General features: G+C 40.9%; 1 protein-coding gene across 1 annotated transcript; it reads left to right on the top strand.

The window, feature by feature from the left end:
- Positions 1-721: 721 nt before the first annotated feature.
- Positions 722-24,810, top strand: LOC119654933 (kinesin-like protein Klp68D). Its single transcript, XM_038060585.1, has 8 exons — positions 722-938; positions 21,231-21,421; positions 21,484-22,558; positions 22,630-22,776; positions 22,838-22,975; positions 23,042-23,127; positions 23,186-23,644; positions 23,745-24,810. Exons 1-8 carry the CDS (start codon positions 909-911, stop codon positions 23,842-23,844), a joined length of 2,226 nt encoding a protein of 741 aa, XP_037916513.1. The 5' UTR covers positions 722-908; the 3' UTR covers positions 23,845-24,810.
- The last annotated feature ends 1,832 nt before the right edge of the window (positions 24,811-26,642 follow it).

Genomic DNA, 26,642 nt, shown 5'->3' with positions numbered 1-26,642 from the left:
AGAACTCTTCTTACAAAATCCTTGTAATTAAAAACAAATTCCATTGTTGATGTGTGTTCAATGAATCAAAATAAACAAAAATCACTTATGTAGAATGTAATGTGATATGAAGAGTTTTAATTTATTTTATGTCTTTGGGTTCAGGCATTTAATGTTTTTTTTTTTTCATTTAACTTACTGTAACTGCCACAAATTGAGTACTTAGGATAAAATGATATCAACAAAGTTTTATCACAGTAAAAGTGAGATTAACATTTCCGCACAATTAATACATTGCGTATGTTAAATTCCGACGGAAATTTTACTTACCTTTGTTACTTGATATATGCGGAAGCCACTACGACTCGAATTCTATAATACCCAATCGCTCCTGTACCTGCGAGGACTTCACCCAGAGACACTCCTGAATTCTTAGCTTTGCATCGAAAGACACTATTTGCAAACAAAAGTTCTTGAAATTTATAAACATTGCGGTGCATATTATTTGTTGCTAATTTTCTATTTATGGTGCATTGGCATTTAGTGAACTGATTTCTCTTAACCCGGCCCGTTTCTCAGCACAACGGAAACGATGAGATGATGCAGACTGATGCAATATCCAGATTTCCACAGAATGTACTAGACGAGAGGTACTACTCTCAATTCTCCAAATCGTCAACAGCGCCTCACTGGAAAGGTGAAATTTGACGTTTCCTCTGTGCATTGACATTCGCGACTAACGGGGGTGTAGGCAAAAAATCCTAACGTCACTGCCTGCCAGTGAGAGGCAGAAGCTGTGCGAGTTTGTCCCGAGTCCGCAGTGGTGATTTATTAAGCAGACGAAAGTGAAAATCGATTGGACTCACGCGAAGTGAAAAAGTGCGAGGACAGTGAAATTACGGGCGTGAGACCATTCTCAGCCGCCGAAGATGGACCGGAGCAATCGAAGCAAATCTCAGGTCAGTTCTGTGATTTGTCCACCCTGGAATCAGTGACTGATGCGCCTTCCTGGCTGGGCCCTCTCAGTTCGTTGTGTTTTGAATAATCGATACATTTAAATTGCCGCTTCTCGAGTGCGTGAAACGGTTCATGGCATGAATCATGTGTGTGAATGGCTCGAAAATAGCTTTGTGACCTTCGGAGAGGAGCGAGCAAGTAGTTTGGAAGTTGGCTTTCTGCTGCTTCCCGAAATCGCTTTTGTTGATGCTGCAACGGCTCAGACTCCCGCCCCAGTCGTTTGTGCATTGCTTAAACGCAAGCTCTAATTCACGCGCGGCTGTCGTAATTCGCAACTGGCGATTGCGAACGGAAGACGACCAAGGCTTTATGGAGATGCGGATGGACTTATCTCAGCCACTTCAGGTTTTCGCGCTACTCACGGCTCGTTCGGGTCTTTGAACGGGGCATCATTCATATTTTAATTATTGGCCGCTCTAGGATGAGATCACGGTGCTAAAATGTCATCAAAAGCTGCCAACGACAGATGGAGTCAAAGTCTATGTTTGGTAACTATGTCTCCACCTGCCCCCTGAAGGTGAGACGTCTGTGCTTCAAAGGCGTTTCGTGAAGCAGTGGGATCGCATAATATTGATTTGGGAATCGATTCCGCACTCAAGTTGTGTTTACTCAGCGAACTAGCGACACGGCACTTGGAGCTCTATTTGATCAAACAATTTGCAAGGCGGTCCACCCATTTATCGCAACCTTTTAAGGTGAGGCGCAAGCCGGAGGCACGTCGGAGTTGCGAAGGGCAACATGCGTCACATTTGCCTCGTCGCCGAATAGAAGATTGCAACTCGACTGTGGAGTGAGCTCTGTTGCCTTCTACGCCCATCGTTTGTTGTACGGTGCTGGTAACTAGGTTATCCGCTCGTTTCTATGCTTCCGTTTTACTTACAAATTTCCCTCAGTTGCGTTTGGATGGGGCTCTACTGAGCTTTCTTGTAAAGTCTTGCATTAGAAATGTATCCAATACAATGCTTAAAAGGATTGAGAAAGAGAACAGAACACTTCTCCCAAATTATGGATGAGTCTGAAAGGACGTCATAGAAGCTGAATTGAAAATGTGGAGCTCTGTACGCGCTCATTCCAAACTTTTTTATTGGAAACCTTAACTGTTTCTTGGACGTGAATCTAACCAGCGAAAAAGGATTCGGATTTTAACGATCTTTGTTGGAAATGAATCATAGAGTAAGGCATAGTCATGAACTGAAGATATGTGAAATCGTTGGCACCATCCATGCACGTTCGAATGGAGAGCGCTTTTAAACTGGATGATTTTATGAGAATGATTTGCTCTCTTGGATTCGTAATGGTCTGTCATTGAGTCGCCCGCTAGAACGAATTCTGATATTCCTAGTGCACTGATTTACTACGAATATCTGAAAGAGAGTCTTTAATTGAAGTAAAAATGTCAATCGCGTGTTCACGGTTGAAAAGGAGAAGGGAAATTTGAGTCCAGTCTGAAAACGAGGATCATTATCTGTGCTTTAGGAAATAGGTTAATTGTAGCCATTTTTTATTGCGCCGATAAGCGTGCGGAAGATGCCACAGAACGCAAGATTTCAGAAGTGTATACCGCATCACGAAAAAGCTTGCATGTTGTTGAACATCTTTTCATGATTTGGTTGACTCCTAATCTACGATGATGAGCAACTGAAGAGGAAGGAGGACCACTTTACCACGGTTCTTAATCGTATCACATATCACATCGGTGAAGTTGCTCCTCTTGTGGATGAAATGGCTTGTTGCCTCCAAGCAAAAGAGAAATCATTTCGGCATCAATGCACTCAAATGGAGTAAAGCCGCTGGGCTTAACCTCTCCCTGCGGAGTTATTTGTTGCAACTATAGTTACTGCAGATCTACTACTTTCAGTCACACGGAAATCTTGGAAAATCGAGACCCCTTTCAGAGATCGTTAAGATTCCAAAGGAGTGCGACAGCTGAGGGGTATCTGCGGGCTTCCCGCCGTTGCAAAGATATTAGCTAAAATAGTTCTGGAACGCATTCAGCAGCTCTTCATCGATTCCGAGAAAGCGTACGATATTGTGAACAGGGAGTGTATCTGGAATGCTCTACGCAGGAGTGGCTTTCCAGAGAACGTTGAGGAATTCAATGGACGATGATATCTTTGCTGAAACCTCTCGAATACGCTCATGATATCTGTTTGCTCTCTTACCGAGTCACAGCCTTTGACCGAATAACTCTGGATTTGGAAAGAGATGCATGTACACTTGGACTGAAGATAAATACCAACAAAACCATAATCTTCCTTTCTGGAGTAGAAACTGAACCCCATTGTTTCTTAAAATCCCCAAAATTTTTGCCGCGTGTTATCGGGGTACGCTGGTATGATAATATCACCGACGAAGGACTTCATCATCATCATCAACGGCGCAACAATCGGTATCCGGTCTAGGCCTGCCTTAATAAGGAATTCTAGACGTCCTGGTCTACGCCATCGCTCCATCTTAGGCAGGGTCTGCCTCGTCTTCTTTTTCTACCATAGATATTGCCCTTATAGACTTTCCTACCGTAACCTATTGAGCCGGATTTTATCCACAACCGGACGGTCATGATATCGCTCATGGATTTCATCATTCATCCTCATGTAGAGGGCCAAAAATTCTTCGGAGGATTTTTCTCTCGAACGCGGCCAAGAGTTCGCAATTTTCCTTGCTAAGTACCCAAGTTTCCGAGGAATAGCTTTGACCCTATGGTGAGACGTTTCGAGCGGAACAGTCTTTGTAAGCTGAAATAGGCTCTGTTAGCTGACAACAACCGTGTGCGGATTTCATCATCGTAGCTGTTATCGGTTGTGATTTTCGACCCTAGATAGGAGAAATTGTCAACGGTCTCAAAGTTGTATTCTCCTATCCTTATTCTTCCTGTTTGACCAGTGCGGTTTGATGTTGCTGGTTGGTTCGTCTTCGGTGCTGACGTTGCCACCATATATTTTGTCTTGCCTTCATTGATGTGCAGCCCAAGATCTCGCGCCAATTGCCGCCTGCTCAGTTTGATGTTTATAGTTGGTTCGTCGTTGGTGCTGCCGTTGCCACTATATACTTTGTCTTGCCTTCATTGATGTGCAGCCCAAGATATCACGCCGCCTGCTCGATCTGGATGAAGACAGTTTGTACCTATCGGGTGGTTCTTCCCTTGATGTCGATATCGTCAGCATAGGCTAGTAGTTGGGTGGACTTAAAGAGGATCGTACTTCTTGCATTTACCTCGGCATCACGGATCACTTTCTCCAGGGCCAGGTTAAAGAGGACGCATGATAGCGCATCCCCTTGTCGTAGACCGTTGTTGATGTCGAATGGTCTTGAGAGTGATCCTGCTGCTTTTATCTGGCCTGGCACATTGGTCAGGGTCAGCCTAGTCAGTCTTATTAATTTCGTCGGGACACCGAATTCTCTCATGGCCGTGTACAGTTTTACCCTGGCTATACTATCGTAGGCGGTTTTAAATTCGATGAATAGATGGTACAACTGTTGTCCATATTCCAACAGTTTTTCCATCGCATGCCGCAGAGAGAAAATCTGATTTGTCTGGAGAGAAGCCTCTTTGGTATGGGCCAATGATGTTCTGGGCGTATGGGGCTATCCGGCCTAGCAAGATAACGGAGAATATCTTATAGATGGTACTCAACAACGTGATACCTCTATAATTGCTGCACTGTGTGATATCTCCCTTTTTCTGTATGAGACAGATAATGCCTCGTTGCCAATCGTCAGGCATTGATTCGCTGTCCCATACCTTGAGCACAATTCGATGAACCACTTGGTGTAACTGGTCGCCTCCATATTTAACCAATTCGGCTGTAATTGCATCGGCTCCTGGCGACTTATGATTTTTAAGCCGATGAATTGCACGGACTATTTCTCCTAAACTTGGTGGCGGCAGTGTTTGTCCGTCGTCTTCAGTTGGTGGGACCTCCAACTCGCCGATGTTCTGGTTGTTCAGTACTTCATCAAAGTATTCAATCCATCGCTCCAATATGCCCATTCTGTCGGAAATCAGATTTGCCTCTGTCTCGGCAGGATGAGCATCGTGGTGTATAAGGCTTCATCCTGCTGACTTATTGGTAAAACTTGCGCGCCTTGTACTTTTCGAGTTCACAGACTTGTTGGTTCTCCCATGCTTCCTTTTTCCATCTGTGAAGGCGCTTCTCCGCTCGACGGAGTTCGTGATAAGTCTACTACCGAAACCTACCCTACCGAAAAATCTGAAAGAAATCGAGAGGTCGCCGCTATATAGTGCTTAAGCTCTGAAATACCCTCCACACTTATATCTGTTCAAATAAAGTTAATAGTATGTTACTATAATTTTTAGTAATTGACTGCAAAAGCCCCCTTAAGTTCATCCTAGGCCCATAAAATGCAGCACTATAGGCGATAGCACAGAGCATGCTCCTAACAAGTTTGGTTTTATTATTAATAAGGTTATAATATGTCAAATTTGTTGCTTCTACGCATGTTCAAGACTTTGAATGTCAGTATCACGCGAAAGTGGATATTCTCATACAATATATACACATTTTACGTGCTGGGTTCTAATGGGATAGTCCACTCAAATGTTTCTAAAAAATACACAAAACCTTTCATATCTTAAGCGTTCAGCTGCCGGTTTCCCGACTTGTTCATTTACTTGTTGTTTCCTTACTGCTCATTAAAATTGCTTGCAATTAAATGCAAAGTAATTACTGTCACAAACTGTTGCTGACAATATTAGAAGATGAGAGTTTGTAACGGCGCCATAATAGTTCAATACGATGAAACAGAAAAGTAATATAATTACTTGCTCAAGTGGACATAATGACGTTGAAAATGGTTTGTCCGGCCTCCACACGCCAGTTGGAGCGCGTAAAACTGATTTTTCACGAAGAAATTTGTTATTTGTGTTCGTTCTTGCGAATTAGAAAACATGAATTATCGCTTGACAGTCACTCAATAATATGGAATTCAGATTGCATTGTCAACTTGCAAGTCTGATCGCCAAGGATAAACGGAGCGCAATAGCCATCAACTTATGCCAAAGTTGTCATTAATCATATGAAGGTGAAAGTAATATTACCAAGGTTGACAATGGTCACAGCCGATTACCACTGTGAACGATAAACGTCAGCAGTGAGATGATAAAAACATGAACTTTTTTTTGTGTCAACCCTCTATTTATTGTGCCTTCTTTTATATAAAGAACTGAGATTAGTTTTAAATTCTTAAGAAGTAGTCACAAACAGCGTTCCTTACTAATGATGTTATTTTCTTAAAAGCATAATCAAATCTTTAATGCACAATGATTACTAATTTCTTCTTAAAATTGCTTCGCACTAATCTGAAAGTGAGTCAGTAACCTTCCAGCTAATTTAATCAGGTGGCTTATCAGTCCAATTTTACATTTATTCATTAGATATGGAATTTCAACTTTGACGGGTCCTCATGGAACTTCGGGTTTTTCACTTACTATGGGCTACTGGTTAGGGTCCATAATGTCTTTAATTGATCTTCTTCTGAGGTGAACGTCAAGTATGTCTGCTACACTTTCTGGTATGGAGTGTTAATTCAGAATTGCGATATTATCGGCGAATGTGACAGTTGTCATGCTATTGCCTGTAGGCCGGTCTGAAGTGAAAAAAGGATACAGTGCAAGAGTACAATACACTTCCTTGGGGTATTGCTGCTCATATATGATATCCTCAAGACGTATAAGTTTTATATTTCATTCGGAATCTATATTCGGCAAAGAGAGATTCCAAAATCTAGCAAGCATTTTTTTTGCTTTATATACTAAGCCTTCGTGACATGTTTTATTGGATTTATGTTCGATGTCCAGAAATGTGATTCTATAGAACTTCCTGGTTCGGACAATTCTGGGGACTTGTTCAATAGTACTATGTTTTTTTCGCGAAATTCAAACTGACGGATTTCGACTTGTTTTCTTTCCTAAATTTGAAAAGGAATTTGAAAAGACCAAAACAACATCCATCACCCTTGTGTCTAGGAAATGGTGACTGGACCTGTAGTAATACTGAAGAGGTGCTCTATTCGATACTCACTTGGAAAATCCAGTGAAAAACAAAGTTCAACTTCCATGATACTCACCCGCTAAATGCTAAAATAGACTTCCGCTTCAGAGTTACAAATGCTGCTCGCATCATCAGAGAACTCCACGACACACTAAACAAGCAAAGTGGTCAAACAATTTTCTCTCCATTCTATGAGGTGCATCATTATAATCTTCGGTGCGATGACATAAATTGGTTACTTCTCGAACATGGGGAGAACGTCAATTATGATCACGGAAAAAAACCCAACAAAACTAGCATCATGCTGTCCAATAAGCCTGTTTCCGATCCTATAAACAGTGTTTGACAAACCGCTGGTCCCAAAATCTGTCAACATTCTCCGGTTTACCACAGAGTATTTTTTTTTTGTGAGTTGATTAGGTGAATGCGTTTACGCACACGGTGTTGGACTCCCGCAATAATACGCCGTCGAACTACCAACTAAACACGTCCTCATCATCAGGGAACTAGTCTGGAATTGTTTGTTATATTACTTCGGGCTAGCCCTCTCGCTTTAGGGAGCCGTTAATTCAGGGAATTCCTTTCACCAACCCCACATCAGCCGAGCTGTATCTTCTTCATAACAAGAAGAGTTCGTATATAATGCGCAACCCGGCTCCATCTGTCAGCGCTCCTGAGCATACCTCTGAAAATGTTGTATGGAGAAAGCTCCTTTGTGTTTGTAAAGTTTTGGCCAACCCTACCTTCCACAAGTCGGGAAACTGGAAGCTGGGCGCTTCAGATATGAAAGGTTTTGTGTATATCTTATATATAAAAGTTTTTAAGTTGACATTTGTTCCATTTGTACCTAGAATGTAATGTATATGCATATATTTTGTTAAAATTTTTAATTTGATACTGGCATTAAAAGTGTTAGAATTTGCACTGAAGTACAACCAGTTCTGAGAAAAGTAGAGAGAAAACTGATTTTAACGTTTTTATTTTACACAAAACCTTAAAAACGATGTGAAATCTGTCGTCCATAACCCCATTGCGGAATGCACAGTCAAGGGATCATGCCTTCCCAATATTGTGCAGGTAAGACTGAAAACTTCACGCCTACAGCATGATACTGGGCAAGCAAATAGTCAATCTCACTCCTGCTTTCGATTCAGCCACGCACCTTAGCTGCCAATGAGCCGTTTAGTCCATCTGCTTCTTGACTTGCTTTGCCAAGAGGGTTGCCGGTCAATTAGTGTGTGCTGCCATTCTGCACGTGTAACTACAGGGTGCGGCAGCATAACTTCCTTTTTTAAAATGCGCGCCACTCAGTTAGTTGATGTCATAGCGGAGCGCTAGTGTCGCTAGTAGAAGTCTCGTTCAAGAGGGGATACTGTAAAGTTTTGTCCCGACACGGTTCAGTCGCCATCATGCGTTGGAATAGTGAGGAGCGTGCCTTTGCCGTTGAGGTTTACTTTTCAAGCGGATGTTCGGTTATTGCAACACAGCGTGTATTTCGGAATCGCTTTAATTTAGCCCCGTTGGCTCCCGTCCCAGACCGCAAATCAATTGTTACATGGGTCACTACATTCAGACAAACTGCAAGAGCGACAAAAGGAAGAACTGGAGTCCCTCGGCCCGTTAGATCACCTGAGAACATTGAAGCAGTGAGAGCGTCAATGTTGCGATCGTCACGGCGTTCTGCGCGCAAACACGCATCTTCTTCTTCGTGATGATCTTCATTTTCATCCCTATAAGATGGCGATAGTGCAGGAGCGCCTTATCCCAACTAGAGGCGATTTGGAATGGCCGGCACGCTCTCCCGATCTGTCCCCTTGTGATTTTTTTCTATGGGGTTTTTGAAATCTCGTGTTTATGTGAACCGTCCAAGAAGCCTACAAGATTTGAAGACCAACATCCAAGAAGAAATTGCCAACATAACACCTGCTATGCTAACAAGAGTCATGACAAACGCCAGAAATCGGTTTACGCAATGTATGGAGAATGGGGGACGTCACCTAACAGATTTGATCTTCAAAACAATGTAAATAAAAACTTTAGACATGTACCTACATTATAAAAAATAAATAAATATTTTCTGATGCATACAATAGTTTTTATTGAGTTTTGAAAAAAGGAAGTTATGCTGCCGCACCCTGTACTTTCCTTGAGCCTTTCCGTCAGCAGTCATCAATCCGCTTATGCGTCGCATCAATATGTTAAACCTGCTTTGAGTCTGTTCAACAGTGCGTCCGGAAACAAGTGCCGCAACATCATCTGCATAATCGACTAGGTGCGACTCTTCCAGAATATCGAGTCTAAGCAGGCTTTCGTTGAAAGCATTGCAGAGGTCCCACACTAAGATGGATCCCTGTGTTACCACCGACGTGATATCCCTCTGGCCCTCTAACGTCTCAAAGAGCAAGGAGCAGTTTCTCAGATAATTTTTCAATATCCGCAAGATTATTATTATTCTGTTAAGGGAAAGTCGCACCGCGTCCTTGAAGAACTATTGTGGTGCTTTTACTGGTTATAGTGTACCTATTGATCATAGTATCTCAAGCAGGCCTATAACCGCTAGGAACTTTAGTATGTTCCCTACTTCCAGATCTTTCAGCTCTGCATCTGGTATTAAGTGTTCTCCCAGATGCCTCGACCTACTTTGCACAAGTGCCGGACACTGTCCCAGGACGTGCATAGAGGTTTCGTTATCCTCCTCACAAAACCTGCAGGCAGTGTCCGTAGATATCCCTAGGTTCCATAGGTGATAGTTTAGCCGACAATGACCAGTGAGAATTCTCACTATGATTCGGAGGTTCTTTTTGGTGAGGTTTAAGCACCCTGGACTGCTCCATCCCTGGTAGGCCCGCCCAGTATATTTACCTCAACCGTTCCTCTTCATTTCTTAGATTCATAGCCATGAAACCGTTTCCAATTCCACAGAAGGGTTCTGGCCCGTGTAAAGACGTCCCTGCTCCCTTCTTGGCTAGTTCGTCCGCTGCCTCGTTGCCTTTCAACCCAGCATGGCCTGGAACCCAAAGTATCCAGACCTTGTTGGACGAGCCGAGTGTATTCAGTTTTTCAAGGCATTCCCATACCAGTTTAAAGTTCACCTGGTTGGACCTAAGTGCCTTGATCGCTGCTTGGCTACCGGTGAGAATAGCTATGTTCTGTCCCCTATAGTTCCTTTGCAGATTAAAGGAGGCACATTTGTCTATGGCGTATATTTCCGCCTGGAATATGCTAGTGTACCTGCCCATTGGCTCAAAGTACATTCTCCTTGGACCAATGATACCGGCTCCTGCTTCCTCTGCTGTGAGGGATCCGTCAGTGTACCAAGTAATCAGTTGCTGGTTTAAGCCGTATGTCGGAGCCACGCTGGCCCAGTTTGCCTTGTTACTACAACGTGTTTCAAACTTCTTATCGAAGTGAAACCTCGTTGTCATGTTATCCCTTGGTATCAGTAATTCGGGATACCGCCTAGAAAGAATATCGATCATCCTTCGATTTAGACAGCTCCCCGCCTCACTCATACTACCGGCCATCCTGAATATTGCCCTCCTTGCCTGCATCTGTATGTGCAGATGCAGAGGGGTTAATCCCAGGAGGACCTCCAGGGATGCCGTTGGGCATGTCCTCATTGCCCCACTGATACACACGCAAGCCAGCCTTTGGAGCTTATGTAATTCCCTGGCTTATGTGCTGAGTTGGGTTCTTTCTGCCCAGATTACCGCTCCATAGGTAATCATTGGCCTTACTAACATATTGCAGTATATATCCAAAGTAGTATCTTCGGGCTGCACCTTCCTGCACCAGGCACTAGTAACCGTTAGTCCAGTTTGGATTCTATCACATAGGGTATCTTCATATTTGCCCCTACAGATTAAAACAATGTCGTCCGTGTAACCTTGGACTTTTATTCCAGTAACACGTCCAGGAGTACACCCACTACCATACTCCACATCAGCGGCGATAGTACCCCACTCTGTGGACAGCCTTGAGTGGTATTCATGACAATAGAATTTGTACCTGTCGGTACTTCTATTAGCCTGCTTTCTAGCATTGCCCATCCATCCGCAAGATATAACCCGGGACGTGGAATGATTTGTCTAGGGTGCCTAGCATGCTTTTCCATCTTGTCAAATTACAAGCATTTCTGACATCAAGCGTTTCGTGATCGTGTATCTCAGCTTGATGAACTGCATCCACCCTAAAATCCCTGCTCTAAAACAGCACTGCCTTGGCAATAAGGCAGCACGTATCGCTTCAACGATTGTACTTTTAATGAGTTTTTCGGGTGCTTGACCGGCCGTGTCAAACATACAGAGTGGTCGGTATGCAGACGGCAGTTCTTTTCCCTTTGCTAATCAGCGCAAGCCAGGGAAAAGGAAAAGTTCCTTCTTTCAAGCAAGCGTTGAATACTCCGTGCAGTAGGTCTGACTGATGGTGGAACACCAGTTTGTATACCTCTGATGAGATACTATCAGGTCCTGGCGCCTTCTTGGTTTCCATAGAAAGGACTACCTGCTCCAATTCTTTTATGGAGAAAAGTGTTCGATCCTCGATGCCATACACCCTGCTGTCGTCTACCAGTAGGGAATGTGTAGGGAATAATTCCCGCACGATACAGTCCACCTGTTCGGCATTTAATGATCAAGTTTTCTCAGAGCCCCGATTTTTCGGGTTACCAATTCATAACCGTGTCCGGATAGCTGAGTGGTTAGAGCACAAGGCTGTCGTACGGAAGGTCGTGGTTCAAATCTCACTGGTGGCAGTGGAATTTGTATCGTGATTTGACGGCCGATACCAGTCGACTCAGCTGTGAATGAGTACCTGAGTTAAATCAGGGTAATAATCTCGGGCGAGCGCAATGCTGACCACATTGTCTCCTACAATATACTGTAGTGTACCGTTACGGTCTTGAATGAAGTGCTCTAACACACTTCAAAGCCCTGATCCAACATGGATTGTTCCGCCAACGATTATTATTATTAATTCATAACCGAGTTTCCTTTCTATGGCTTCCCATTCACCTAGTCGATTATATCTTGCCAGCAGCGAGCTTTGCTTCTGTTTATCGCTCTGCGGAATGTTTCTTTGTTGATCTGTACTCTGTCATTGTTCTGCATCCTTACTCCCGGTCATACGCCAATATATAGAACGCTAAGGAGTGAGAGATCAAAAAGTACAGATTTAAGGGGAGACAAAAATAAAAAAAAAGCGGAAATCATGGTATTGCATCCATCGTAAAATATATGCGCGAACGTTTGAGCCGCTCATCATCATGTGCACCTTCTGTTCGACCCTTTCATAGGTATCCGAATAGTTGTCATTTGTGTTGAAAAGCCACGACCTGATGGTCTATGGGAACTGTAAAAAAGGAAGGAAAGATTAAGCTCTGCCTATGCGTTTAGCGAAGCTGATCTCATTATCGCCATCATCGGACATAAACCAGGTAGATGACGGAAAGACGAAATCTCTAATATACTGTCCAACGACGTAGATGCCAAGAATATGGTGACAATCGAACAGAAATGTTGGTTTCATTGTTTTACATTTTCAACCCGACTTTGCTCCCCGTTTCTCTTAATTCGTTGAGGTAGCATCATCTGCATGATTGAAAGTTTCGATATAAGATGCCCTGTCAAGGTAGAATGAGATGGCGAAGGTGAACATCGATGAGAATCATTTTTCCATGATATATTCGAGTAAAGTATTGTTAAAAATCTCAGATATTCCATTGTAATCATAATGTCACCTTCCCGGGCGCCATTAAATTTTTCATAAAACCTCTTTCTTCCATGCATATGAAATTCTCATTTATGCGTTTTAGTTTGTATCCGAAATTCTAGTAAGAATTCTGTCGGGAATCATATTCTCAGATATCAGGAAAATGTGTCATTTACAATGGTAAACACCCTTTCCGTCACTAGTAGATGTCTGGCATCTTGTACTGAAGAAAGGAAAAGTTGTTCCCGAAATACTGATTTTCGCAAAATAAACAGCTTGACGATTCACCTTTTCGTGAAAGAATTTTTGGCTACACAATGGTTATATATAGTTATATATAGTTCGTATGTTGAATATACAAGATATTAAATTCGATGTGACAATGATCTTTTATCTTGTGGGGTAGTGATAATTTGGTGCGAAAGTGGCTATTATAACTTTGTTAGCAATAGTAGGATTGTCATCAAACTTGTAGTATGATGCTTTCTATGAAAGCCTTGCCTCTTGCTGCAATTTTACGGATCTAGGATGAACTTAAGGCGGATTCGCAGTAAATTTTCAACATCACTACCTTGGGGATATGATATAATTGTATACAATTATTAAGTTATTTGAGCAGAGATCGTAACAGGCCTAGATACTATGTACGCGGCCCACCATAATTTTTTTTTAATTTTTAGATTGGGGTTTCTGGATCCTTAAAATAATTCACCATTTTAGGATCCTCGCATTCTTCCCCTTTTGCAACTAATGTCAAAACTAATATCTATTTTGAAAAGTGCTAATCGAGGTCTTTCATTTGATACCCCACATGACTATATTCGGTGAAAAAAGATTTTACACCCCCTTTAGTATGTAGCACTGGGAACGGTACTGCCTGCAGCATTCACAGTTCCCACCTGGGAGAAAAGTGTTTCTAGTACTCCTAACGTCTCTTCTCACTAAAGTCTGGAATATCCAGCTGGTGCTAAGGAAATCGAGAACTGTGGATGCTCTGATTAACATTGACGAAATACATGTCTGCACGTACTGCACTGTGTTCTTTGACAACTAAAAGCGATCATCAGAAAGATGGTCGTTTTTACCTTAAGTGTTTAGTTAACATATAAAATCATTAGATGTAAATGATTGTATCTATATTCTAAGCAAAAAATCGAGCGAACAGTTTGAGTGGGTTAGATCCATGCAGTAGTAATCCATCAATTTTATTTCGGCCTTCAAATTGCTTCAATGTAGCAATCATTGCCAAAAATTAAAAAAAATTCAGTTCCGTGGGAGGACCAACTTGATTTCATGATATCACAAATTCCATTTTACTATCTTGGTAAATATTGAAAGGATTGAATTGAAAATACGATCGAAATCCATCCACCCTTTGATTTGGTCGAAAAATTATATTACTAAGCAATTGTGAAATTACTAACAAAGAGTCTACATTTCTGTACAAGTGGAAAACAGAAAATTAAATTATTTTAAGCCAAAAAGCAGGAAACAAGAATTTTGGAAATGTTCCAAGAATATCGCAAATGAAAGAGCGCAATGACGTAAAAATGCAAAATTCACTTTGTTTGTCAATGAGTTAGATGATTTTCATTCATTTACTATTGTGTAATCGATTTTATGGGATTTATTTCCGTTTCAAAGCGAGATGTGAAGCCATGATAAGAAAGTGCATTCACATAACTAGTGCAAATCGGTAAACACATTGTAATATGTAGTTTTCCCATATTCCAGCTGTTTCATTTTACATAAAACACGATATAAACTGAAACCGATTCGAAGATATTTCATTGAGTGTGTTACGAAAACATACTGATAATCTGAAAAAGTATTTTTGTCCTTTTAAAATAATATCAAAATTTAATTGATATGATAGTCTTGCCGAGATGATAATTCACCATAAAATGACACTGAAAGATTTTATTGAACTGACGCGATAATTCACACGATAATTCACTGTAAGGGTTTTGTAATTGTTTCAATCACAATAATAGAGCCAGCGAATCTTTTATGGGAAGTGTGACGAAGAACAATGGTCACATAACTCGCGTAGAGAGATTATGATACTTTAAAAATTTGTTTGGAACGTACTTTTTCAGGGAAATCTATTTAAATTCATGCTGCCTCGGAAAATATTGGCGCAATCAAAACAATTTGCCCAACATTGCCGATCTGCGTCATTTTCGGAATCTCAATCAAGCATCCAACTCATTAAAGAAGCATATTTCAGAAGAAATTATACATAAACTTACAAGAGTGGAATGACGCCAAGTTAACACAATGGTAAAGATTGTATACTTATTTTTATAAGCAGTGTTTGAATCTTACCCTGCCAAAATATATTAGGTTGTTGCAAATGAAATCGCCCTTTCAGTACTAAAATTTGAAACGACTGTAAAGCTTACAAAATAGGTGCCAGTCGATTCAAAACACTTCTCCCAGCGAGATTCAAGAGCATGTATGCCAGTTTCCAACTGTCGGGTGTTGATAAATTCGTCGAAGGCAATTTTGACAGCCACTTCGTTCCTAAATTGCTTTTCCGCCAAAAAATGATCCAAATGCTTAAAATAGTGGTAGTCGGTTGGCGAAAGGTCCAGTGAATATGGTGGATGAGGCAGAGTCTCATACTGCAATTCGTTCAACTTTTGAACCGTTATTCTGGATACGTGAGGTCGTGCAGTGCCGTTGAGGGTTATCACACCATCTCTGTCGACTAATCTCAGCCGTTGAATACTCCATTTTTGGTACATTTCCTCGAGTAGAACACAGTATTTCTGTGCATTTATCGTTTCTCCAGGTGCCAAAAAAGAATAGTGGACAACTCCAGCTTTAGACCACCAAACGGTCACCATTACCTTCTTCGGAAGGAGGCTCGGTTTCAATGGCTCATCAGCATCTAGCCTTTGCGCTGATCGGCGGCGATTGTCGTATAATATCCACTTTTCATCACATGCCACTATTCTGTGCAACAAGGGATCGCTTCTGTTGCGGGAGAGTAAAGAACTGCAAATTTCCATTCGAAGCGCCATGTTTTGCTCCGTAAGGTCATGCGGAACCCATTTGTCGAGCTCTTTCACCTTTCCAAGTTGTTGCAAGTGTCGGGAAACTGTCGAATAGTGTACGCCCAGTTTCTCTGCAATGTCTCTCACAGACTAACGTGTGCGGGATTCAACTAGCAAACGCAGCTCGTTATTGTCAATCGATGGTCCTGGATGTCCACGTGGCTCACTTTGAAGGTTTACGGCGCCTGTCCGGAATTTTTCGCCGTGTGGTTCGTTCGCTTACCGTATCAGCTCCAAAATACGCTGTTAATGTTCCCGGTCGCTTTCGCTGCTTTATGACCGAGTTTGAACTCATACAGAAAAAGGATACGTTCTTGGCTCTTTTCCATCCTTTTTTAACCTTGTTTTACAAACAAAACCTTATTAAAATCGGTTCAATGTCTATCTGTCTGCCCTTTTATTTGATGCCCCAAATGACTACATTCTGTGGAAAAAAATTGCAACCTCCATTCACATGTATGGGGAACCCTACCTACCCCCTTCTCCGAGATTCATTCTATTGCTTTGAATGTGTACAATGACGTATTAAAATTTCAAAGCGAATGATCAAGTGGTTTTTTTAATCCTCCGCACTAACCCAAGAAACGTTGTTTTGAGAAAAATGCGTTTAAAAATTTATTACAATATTGACAGTAGTGACTTTTCAGTACATAAGCTGACACATAACCGGTCTTGTCCACTTAAACAATATGCAATCAAAAAAATCGATTTTACCGTCCTCACAATTGTGTATTACCCCTTAACATTTACACAAAACCTTAAAAAGGGCTGGGGAGGATTAGATTCTTCTTGAATGGAATTTTAATATTTCACTCGAATGTCAAAATGTCACGAAAGTATGAACTGCTATAACTTTGACACTAATAGTTGGAAACTTCATGAAACTTGGCATGCGTATGCACAATACTGTCCTCTATGCCGGTGCAAAATTTAGTACTCCTAGGATGAACTCAAGGCAAGTTTTTCAGTCAATTTTTGAAAGTTGGTAATATACTATTAGTAAGTTTATTTGAGCAGATAACAGAATAAGACATATTTTGAGGCCTAGATTTTATCTAAGCGCACCACTCTGATTTTTAGGTTCAGTAGTTTTCGAAAATGAGTGAAAAAAGGCAAACATCTCCTATCTCTAAATTCTCAGCTTGTCTGTTTAACGTTCAACCAGTGTGATCTCACGAAATCCACTTTATCCACCAAGGTAATCCTCAGTATGGTAAATGGTTTGAATATTTGATAATCTTAGGCGATGTGTGTATGAAATTGGTAATGATCTTCTTCTTTAGCTACTTTTAGCCCATTATTAGTAATTAATGCATTTAGTGAATTATTGTCAGCTGAAAGCGTTTTAAAAAAATTTTCCAACATGTTAGTTTACAGGAAAGAAGAACACATTCGTCTCTCTCTGGTATAATGTATTTTAAATTCTTGGCTATGTGGTGCTGATATTTTCTGATGTTATAGATAGAATGCAGTAAATCCAAACGAAGGAGATAAATTTGACGCTACAACTTTACTAATATTACTATTATAGAATCCATATAAGGCTTGAGTTTACTATGTTTTCGTTTTATTTCATTTTAATAATAATGGTTGGCGCAACAATCCACATTGGATTAGGGCTTTGAAGTGTGTTCAAGACCGTAACGGTACACTACAGGCTTACAGTACCCTGTAGGAGTCAATGTGGTCCGCATTGCGCTCGCCTTCATTTTACATTCATTAAAAAGCAAGAAAAGAATGCAAATAAAAGTCCCATATGGTCCGCATCAATATTGTCTCCATCAAAATACTACAACTCGCAAAAAGTGGTCAACCAGACTACGCGTCTTACACACTAAGCCAACCCGCGTATATCGAACACGTTTAAGCAGTTGGTTATGTAATGGAAGCATTTGTGGTGAAGGGTTCTGGTACGTGTGTTTCCAGTTGGTAATGACTGTACAGTAATCGGTAATCCCCTCATGAAACGTTCGACTTTGATGTACTCTATGTTGATTTCGCTACGATTACCGTGAAACTTGTCAGTATCATGCGATATATAATCAGCTATATTTTTGCAAAAGTGTGTGCCTCTATAATAAACTTAAGGAGGGTTTTCAAGAAAATTTCTAAAATATAGTAATATGCTGCTATTGACTTTATTTGACCAGATATAGCAATGGGATGGATTTTGAGGTCTAGTTTTTGATAGGCGCATAACTGGTTTTCTTTTTTCAAATTTTTTGGTTGGATGAGGACGAGACCCGTTTCATTTTTTTGGGCACGCATTTTGGATCCTGACTTTCCTGCGTTTTACCCAATATCAGAAATAATTACATTTTCGAAAAGTCGAGCCTTCTTATTTGATGCCCCGATGATCATATTGTGTGAAAGAAAAATTTGTTCCCCCCTTTCGTATATATGGAAGCCCTCCTTTAAAGCCAACAAAAAATGATGAAACTCGTGGCATGTATAGCGGTTTACAGACTATACATTCTCGATTTTAGTAAGATTTTGTTCCACATAAAACCTTAAAAATGACGCTTAATTTGAACGTTTCAAAAATCTCCATTAATATCTTCAACCTTAAATTTCCGAGAACGCCAGTGTCCCGGCAGGCTTTCTGGATCATATGAATTTAAATGTATACTGAGCTAAGCACAGAGTCTGATAGCATCACTTTATTTGATCGTTTATCGCAAAAATCTTTGCCGATGATCTTTCTGTATGCTCGGCACATAAGAAACTAACCAAGATATAAGTTAAACTTCAGAATAAAAAATGTGATACAATTCTGTTTTTAGATTCTTTGATATATGCCAATATGAGCTTGAGAAGGAATTCTATATTGTCGTGAAAAATAATAGTTTCTTTATGTGATGTCCATTAGATATCTAGGCGTGTATTTTGATGAGCGCCTCTGATATAATGGACAACTAGAGGATAAAACTCGTCAAAGACTCCTTTTTGCTCTACAGATGTTGGGAAAGATTGAAAAAATACATTTTTTCGTGTTTATTTTAATATTTTGAGTACCAATACCATTTTTTTACCAAATTACTAGAGATTAACAATTCAACCGAAAAATCTGAAAATCTGAATAAAATTTAGGTCTCGAAATACATCCCATTCCGCTATCTGCTCAAATAAAGTTAATAAAATTACATTACACAATTCATTACATTACATAATTCATTGAAAATCAAGATGGAAAAAAGAAAATAACAGAAAATAAGTCAGAAGCCGGGAGCTCGGTGCTCCAGGTATGAAAGGTATGATAGTCTTTTATGTACCAATATTTGGGTACACGATGGTTTCATTCATACATAGCTCGTAGTGTATGTTTACACGTTGAACCGAACCGAACCCGATATTCAGTTCGATGTGGTACTGACATTTTATCTCTTAGGGGTACCAATTTTACGCAAAGAAAGCAGCTTTGACCTACTGTAACTTTGTTAATAATGGTAGGATTTCCACCAAACTTTCCAGTATGCTGCTTCATGTTAACGGAAAAACAACAAATTTTGCAGGTCTAGGATGAAATTAAAGAGTTTTCGAAGTAAATTTTAAAAATATATTAATGTACAATTATTAACTTTATTTGAGCAAATATCAGTGTGGAGGGCATTTCGGGGCCTAGATGTCAAATAGAGGCATCATGATTTTTTTTCAAATTTTTCTGGTGTGACCACTCTACGACCCCATCACTCCCTCGTTTCACAATTGGCTTCAAAACTGCAAACTGATTCGTAATGTATTAATCGAGGCCTTCCATTTGATACTCCACATAAATATATTCAGCGAAAAAAATTGCATCTCTTTTTGCATGTGTGGGAAGTTTGTGACGACGGTGGTCACGCAAAAACGCCTTCAACTGTTGCACTCAGCAAGGGTGCTCGTTTTCGGAATTTAGACAATTATCCCTGTCTTCCATTCACTCAGAAATATCTCAGCTCCCCAGGATTTATATGTAGCGGCTCTTTAGAGACGGCAGAAACTGCAATGAATAGTTCTGCAGGGAGACCGTCAAGCCCAGCGGCCTTACTCCGTATTGATGGCTGAGGTGATTTCTCTTTTGATTGGAGGAGTTGTCTGTATCCTCATGTAATTGTGACTTCACCAGATGTTATACTGTTGAGAACTTTGATAGAATGTACCTCCATTTCTAAGGCTCCTCGTCATTGTGAAGTTAGAGCCTACCGTTAGTGTCCCCCACAGGACATTAACAGGCTTGGAACCACGTTCAAATTCCTTCGTGATACAGTATATAATAGCGAAATCGTTACTATTTGCAGCAGTTTCTATTTCCCTCATCAACGGAATGGCGGCATTCTTTGTGCGACGGCGTACATTACACTGTACTTCCCGAGGTTCATCACGATGTCGGAGCTCAAGCGCATCACCTTCGCCTCCAAATCCCGATTTCATGGCATTTATATTCTCCGGCGGGTGTCTCAAGATGTCTGCCGAATGATAACCAGATGCCGTAAGCAAACGGTGTCGAGCTTCGGTACTCGAAGCTCCCTACCCTCTGTTTCGGACGCAATATGCAAGCCAACATCAATTGATGATCTCGGTCGAGACCGATGTCAGCCCCTTCCTTTTTTCACACATTTAAAAGACAACTTCTAAATCTACTGCTGATCGCGATGTGGTTGATCTGAGTAGATTTATGTTATCGGTCAATTGTAACCCAACTGTCGACACGCCCTGTGCTCGAGCGATGTGCCACCAATAACGAGGCGGTGGAAGCTCTCAAACTTCTCACCATTTTATTACAGTCCTCTAAACTATGTTTGATCATCACTTGTCCGAGCAAACTATTATCAAATCCCACCTTGGTATTCAGATAATATATCACGATCGCAATGCCACCTTTAGGAAGCCTCTCCTGGATGGCCTTAAGTTACCCATAGACCTCCTTCTCTGCATCAGAAATCTCACTCGGTGCGGGGCACTGCAATATTAAGATGTTCTTCATTCTAGATGGGAAATTTCCAGTTAGTAAGCATTAATCCGGCACTGGGTCTCCACTTTCCAAGTTCCATCAACTTATCTCGTTTGATCCCAGAGTGTTCCGTCTATATCGCAGAAATTCACTCTAGAGTGGGACAACTGAGCACTCTAGGGAACCTCAATGCCATTGTCGAGAAACCCAATGATAGACCGCCGACGAAAGCACAACGTCTTAACCAAAAGATCAGGCTGACTTCGAAGCGCGATTTGCAGGTTCTTAGGGCACAATTGTCTATGAGTTCTACATCTAGCTTACAGAGGAGTAACCCCTAAAATTCGCTTTTATCTAGCCAGTTCTCCATATGTATATCGCTGTTGTCAAATCACTGTTTACATTTGAATAGCCTCTTGCAGCTCCGAGGTTGTGAACTTGATAAAAAACCACGCCACCTATTAAAAATCAATATTTTTTGCTAAATATAATATTACATTAATGGAATTTAATTGCTTACAGAAAGCTCTAAACGAATGTGTAAAAGTCATAGTACGATGCCGCCCCATAAGTAAAAAGGAAAAGGCTTGTGATGGGGCTTCACAGGTTGTATCTACATATCCGCGGCGCGGAGTTGTCGAAATACAAAACCCTAATGAAGCCAACAAGGAGAATCGCAAAACTTTCACATACGATGCCGTTTACGATCACTCGTAAGTTCGTTTTAAAACTTTAATAACTTCTACTTCAATTGTGCCCTTTGCTTTCCTTCCAGATCAACACAGAAAAACATATACGATGAGATAGTGCGCCCTCTGGTTACAAGCGTTTTGGAGGGATTCAATTGTTGTGTTTTTGCTTACGGCCAAACAGGTACAGGCAAAACGCATACAATGGAAGGCATACGTGGTGATGAGGAACAAAAAGGCATCATTCCCCGCACATTCGAACAAATTTGGTCACACATTAGTCGAGCGCAAAACTTGAATACATTTTTGGTGTCTGTTTCCTATCTTGAAATTTACATGGAGGAGCTACGCGATTTATTGCAGCCAAATTGCAAAACACTTGAACTTCGAGAACGCGAAAAAATGGGGGTCTATGTTCCCAATTTGCATTCAGTAACATGCAAAAGCGTCGAAGATATGATAACTGTGATGAATCAGGGCAATAAAAATCGAACCGTTGGGTTTACAAACATGAACGAACACAGTTCTCGATCACATGCGATTTTTATGATAAAAATTGAAATGTGCGAGACGGATTCGAATACAGTGAAGGTGGGCAAATTGAACCTAATCGATTTAGCAGGCAGCGAACGTCAATCAAAGACTGGAGCAACGGCAGAACGTCTAAAGGAAGCGAGCAAAATCAACCTAGCACTTTCATCTTTGGGCAATGTGATATCAGCGTTAGCTGAAAATTCCCCCCACATTCCGTATCGTGATTCGAAATTGACACGACTGCTTCAAGACTCTCTTGGTGGTAATTCGAAAACCACCATGATAGCGAATATCGGCCCGTCTAGTATTAATTATAACGAAACTTTAACTACTCTACGATATGCTAGTCGAGCTAAAGCTATTCAGAACAAACCTATCAAAAACGATGATCCACAAGATGCTAAATTGAAACAGTATCAAGAAGAAATTGCCAGGTTGAAGCAGCTGATTGCAGACAGGCAGAAGGTCGAGCGAAGTACGGTGCGAAAGAAGACAAAGACAGTTGTTAAGAAAGCTGCGAAATCTCCGGAAGTGGAAGAACCAGCCGAAGACGAGGCCGATAATGATGAAAATAATGATATGAGTGCCGTGATTGCCATGGATGCAGAATCCAAAGTAGCATTGGAGGTTTGTTGTATTCACTTAAGGCTTTTTTCAGGAGAAAAATGTTGAATTCGAATATCCTTTTTTAAATTTAGCGAGAACGAGAAATCACTTCACAATTGGCTACTAAATTAAATGAATTGGAAGGCCAGTTGGTTCGAGGAGGTAGAAATATTCTTGACACGTACACAGAGCGACAAATTGAACTAGAAAAGCGGTTGGAGGAAATAGCCGAACGAAAAGTAAGTACTCAATAACTTCCCCCGACTTTCAACTCTTATCTTCTGATTCGCTTTTTTGTAGAGACGGGAAGTGGAAATGCAGCAACAACTTGAACTTCAGGAGGAAACGACTCTTGAAATCTTGGGGACAGTAACTTCATTGGAACAGGAAGTTGAACTGAAAACAAGGAAACTGTCGAAGTGTTATAACAAATACATGGTAAGAGTCCCATTCCGGTTTAATCATATGTAAACGTATAACTTATGACCCTCTTTATATTTTTAGGCGCTGCAGCAAGAACTAATCGATACCAAAAATGAGCACAACCGTGACTTACGTGAGCTGGAAATGACACAAAACGAACTAATCAAGTATGTCCATTTACAACCAATCGTTCTATAGTATTAAAATCTTTTCACTCAATAACAGAGAGCTGAAACGTTTACTCCTCATTATTGACAATTTCGTGCCGGTCGAAGTGAAAAACCGTTTATACACACAGGCACGCTATGACGAAGAACAAGAAGAATGGAAATTATGTGCAAATAATATGAATGACAACTGCTTAATGCGGCGACCCGTTTCTTATTCAGGACGAAGACGACCTATCTCTGAGTTCGCATTGCAAGAGGCAAAGAAGAGCAATGTAGAGTCCGTTCGTTACAAGGGCGAGAATATTGTCAACTATGAACTGGATATGCCCTGTCGGACGACGCACGAATATCAGAGCCCGAAAGTGTCAGCATCGCTTCAAGCTGTTCTGGCCGAGGCAATGAGGACTGACGATGATATTGACATAACAGATAACGGTTTTAATAATAGTATTCGAAGCCGACTAGACCGAATAATTAACCAGAGCGCACAAACTCCTACACAAAACGGAGTGAGGTAGGGAAATATGTATACGATCACTAACAGACATAAAAATTGTCACAATTAAAGCTGGAACATATAAGAATCGTCAAATTTCACTTTCTTCTCGTTTCAGGACCATAAAGTCATCAAAGATTGAGAACAGCAAACGACATAGTGCTATCAAAAAACCGGCGTCGGCCTATCCTAAAGCACGGGGTCTTGTCAATAAGTAAACTAAGACTTTTGTATTAGCCCTCTAATAAAAGTAAAGTATTTTTTAATTCGTAAACTAAACCAAAAAAAAAAGAGTAAAACCGAACAAACCACATAAAGAGCAACGTGCTGACATTAAGGGATGAACACGAGGAAGAAACCAAGATATAATTTCAAAATTTGATAAAAATATCATTTTTCGCTAAGTAAATTAATTCTGCCTAGCTTTAGTGTTGATTGTGCGCATAATTGCGGGTAAACCAAAGCTCCTATCTTGCCCATTACTATGATCTTGATTAATCACGTAGTCGTATGTACTGTATTAAATTATTAACTATTACGAGAAAATATCTACGCAAGAAAAACCGAAGACTATTGGGATCTGTTAAATTTATTTATGATTATTTTTTGTACAGTTGTAAATTTAATTTAATGTGATCGTTTTATTATACAACTTATATATATTAAAAACAATCTAGTTAAATATTTATTTATATTATTTATTTCGTGTTTAAGTAGGTGACATTTACATACAACATTTAATTTCCAATGTATTTTCTTAATGCATTTCGAATCTGTACTTCGATTATCGCTACAACTTTCGAATGTATGATTTGACTCCTTTGCGATAGCTTTTTCCTCTCCAAACGAATTCGAAAGGAGACCAGAACCCAATCTGCCCATCGCAAGGAATTGTGAGCATTGTTTTTGCACAAAATATAGAATGAGATAAGATAAGCTTTTAAAAGTGCCGGCATTGGAGGGGGTTGACAGGTCAAAATGTTCAATTACGAAAAGATACTCCACAGAGATAAAAGATGAATATGACGAGTTAAAATAGAAATTTGTATTTTGATTAAATATTGAAATAGGCAAATCCGATGAACTAATTCAGTCAATCAGGGAAGACGGCAAAATTTTAATTGTTGATATAATTAATATTCAGAATAAAATGAAAGTTTATAATTGCTTAGTCAAAAAATAGAGACCAAAATTGTTTTATTTTAGTGGTGAGCTATCTACCCTACTTGAAAAGTACCAAAGTATTGTGCAAAATGTATACGGATATATTCATCATCATCATCAACGGCGCAACAACCGGTATCCGGTCTAGGCCCGCCCCAACAAGGAACTCCTGACATCCCGGCTTTGCGCCGAGCTCCACCAATTCGATATCGCTAAAAGCTGTCTGTCGTCCTGACCTAGGCCGTCGCTCCATCTAAGGCAGGGTCTGCCTCGTATTCTTTTTCTACCATAGATATTGCCCTTGTAGACTTTCCGGGTGGGATCTTCCTCATCCATACAGATTAAGTGACACGCCCACCGTAACCTATTAAGCCGGATTTTATCCACAAGCTGACGGTCATGGTATCACTCATAGATTTCGTCGTTATGTAGACTACGGAATCGTCCATCCTCATGTAGGGGGCCAAAAATACTTCAGAGGATTCTTCTCTCGAACGCGGTCAAGAGTTCGCAAATCTTCTTGCTAAGAACCCAAGTCTCCGAGGAATACTGGCAAGATCATGGTCTTCTACAGGCAGAGCTTTGACCCTATGGTGAGACGTTTCGAGCGTAACTGTTCGTAACTGTTATCGGTTGTGATTTTCGACCCTAGATAGGAGAAATTGTCAACGGCCTCAAAATTGTATTCTCCTATCCTTATTCTTCCCATTTGACCAGTGCGGTTTGATGTTGTTGGTTGATTCGTCTTCGGTGCTTTGTCTTGCCTTCATTGATGTGCAGCCCAAGATCTCACGCCGCCTGCTCGATCTGGATGAAAGCCGTTTGTACGTCTCGTGTGGTTCTTCCCATGATGTCGATATCGTCAGCATAGGGCAGTAGTTGGGTGGACTTAAAGAGGATCGTACTTCTTGCATTTACCTCGGCATCACGGATCACTTTCTCGAGGGCCAGGTTAAAGAGGACGCATGATAGGGCATCCCCTTGTCGTAGACCGTTGTTGATGTTGAATGAGAGTGATCCTGCTGCTTTTATCTGGCCTCACACATTGGTCAGGGTCAGTCTTATCAATTTCGTCGGGATACCGAATTCTCTCATGGCCGTGTACAGTTTTACTCTGGCTATGCTATCATAGGCGGCTTTAAAGTCGATGAATTGATGGTGCAACTGTTGCCCATATTCCAACAGTTTTTCCATCGCTTGCCGCAGAGAAAAAATCTGATCTGTTGCTGATTTGCCTGGAGTGTAGCCTATTTGGTATGGGCTAATGATGTTTTGGGCATATGGGGCTATCCGGTCTAGCACTCAGCAACGTGATACCTCTGTAATTGCTGCACTGTGTGATATTTCCCTTTTTATGTATGAGACAGAAAATGCCTCGTTGCCAATCGTCAGGCATTGATTCGCTGTCCCATACCTTGAGCACAAGTTGATGAACCACTTGGTGTAACTGGACGCCTCCATATTTAACCATTTCGGCTGTAATTCTATCGGCTCCTGGCGACTTATGATTTTTAAGCCGATGAATTACACGGACTGTTTCTCCTATACTTGGTGGTGGCAGTATTCGTTCGTCGTCTTCAGTTAGCGGGACCTCCAACTCGCCGATGCTCTGGTTGTTCAGTAGTTCATCAAAGTACTCAACCCATCGCTCCAATATGCTCATTCTGTCGGAAATCAGATTTCCCTCTTTGCCTTGGCAGGATGAGCATCGTGGTATATAAGGCTTCATCCTGCTGACTTGTTCTTACGTTATGATGGATAAATTACTAGATCATTGATCTGCCATTGTCATCCTCAAACGCCGTTTGTTTGGTCTGCCACCGAGTAATAGTCCTTGACTGAATGGCTTTGG

Source organism: Hermetia illucens, chromosome 4 (assembly GCF_905115235.1).
Source record: "Hermetia illucens chromosome 4, iHerIll2.2.curated.20191125, whole genome shotgun sequence".
Classification (NCBI taxonomy): Eukaryota; Metazoa; Arthropoda; class Insecta; order Diptera; family Stratiomyidae; genus Hermetia; species Hermetia illucens.
This window is presented reverse-complemented; position numbering and strand designations above follow the sequence as displayed.

Excerpts from the sequence above, each read along its gene's own strand:
- LOC119654933 (XM_038060585.1), top strand. The coding sequence starts at position 909 with ATGGACCGGAGCAATCGAAGCAAATCTCAG. Across the intron at positions 22,559-22,629 it reads AATCCAAAGTAGCATTGGAG|CGAGAACGAGAAATCACTTC; the intron begins GTTTGTTGTATT and ends TTTTAAATTTAG. Across the intron at positions 22,777-22,837 it reads AGGAAATAGCCGAACGAAAA|AGACGGGAAGTGGAAATGCA; the intron begins GTAAGTACTCAA and ends GCTTTTTTGTAG.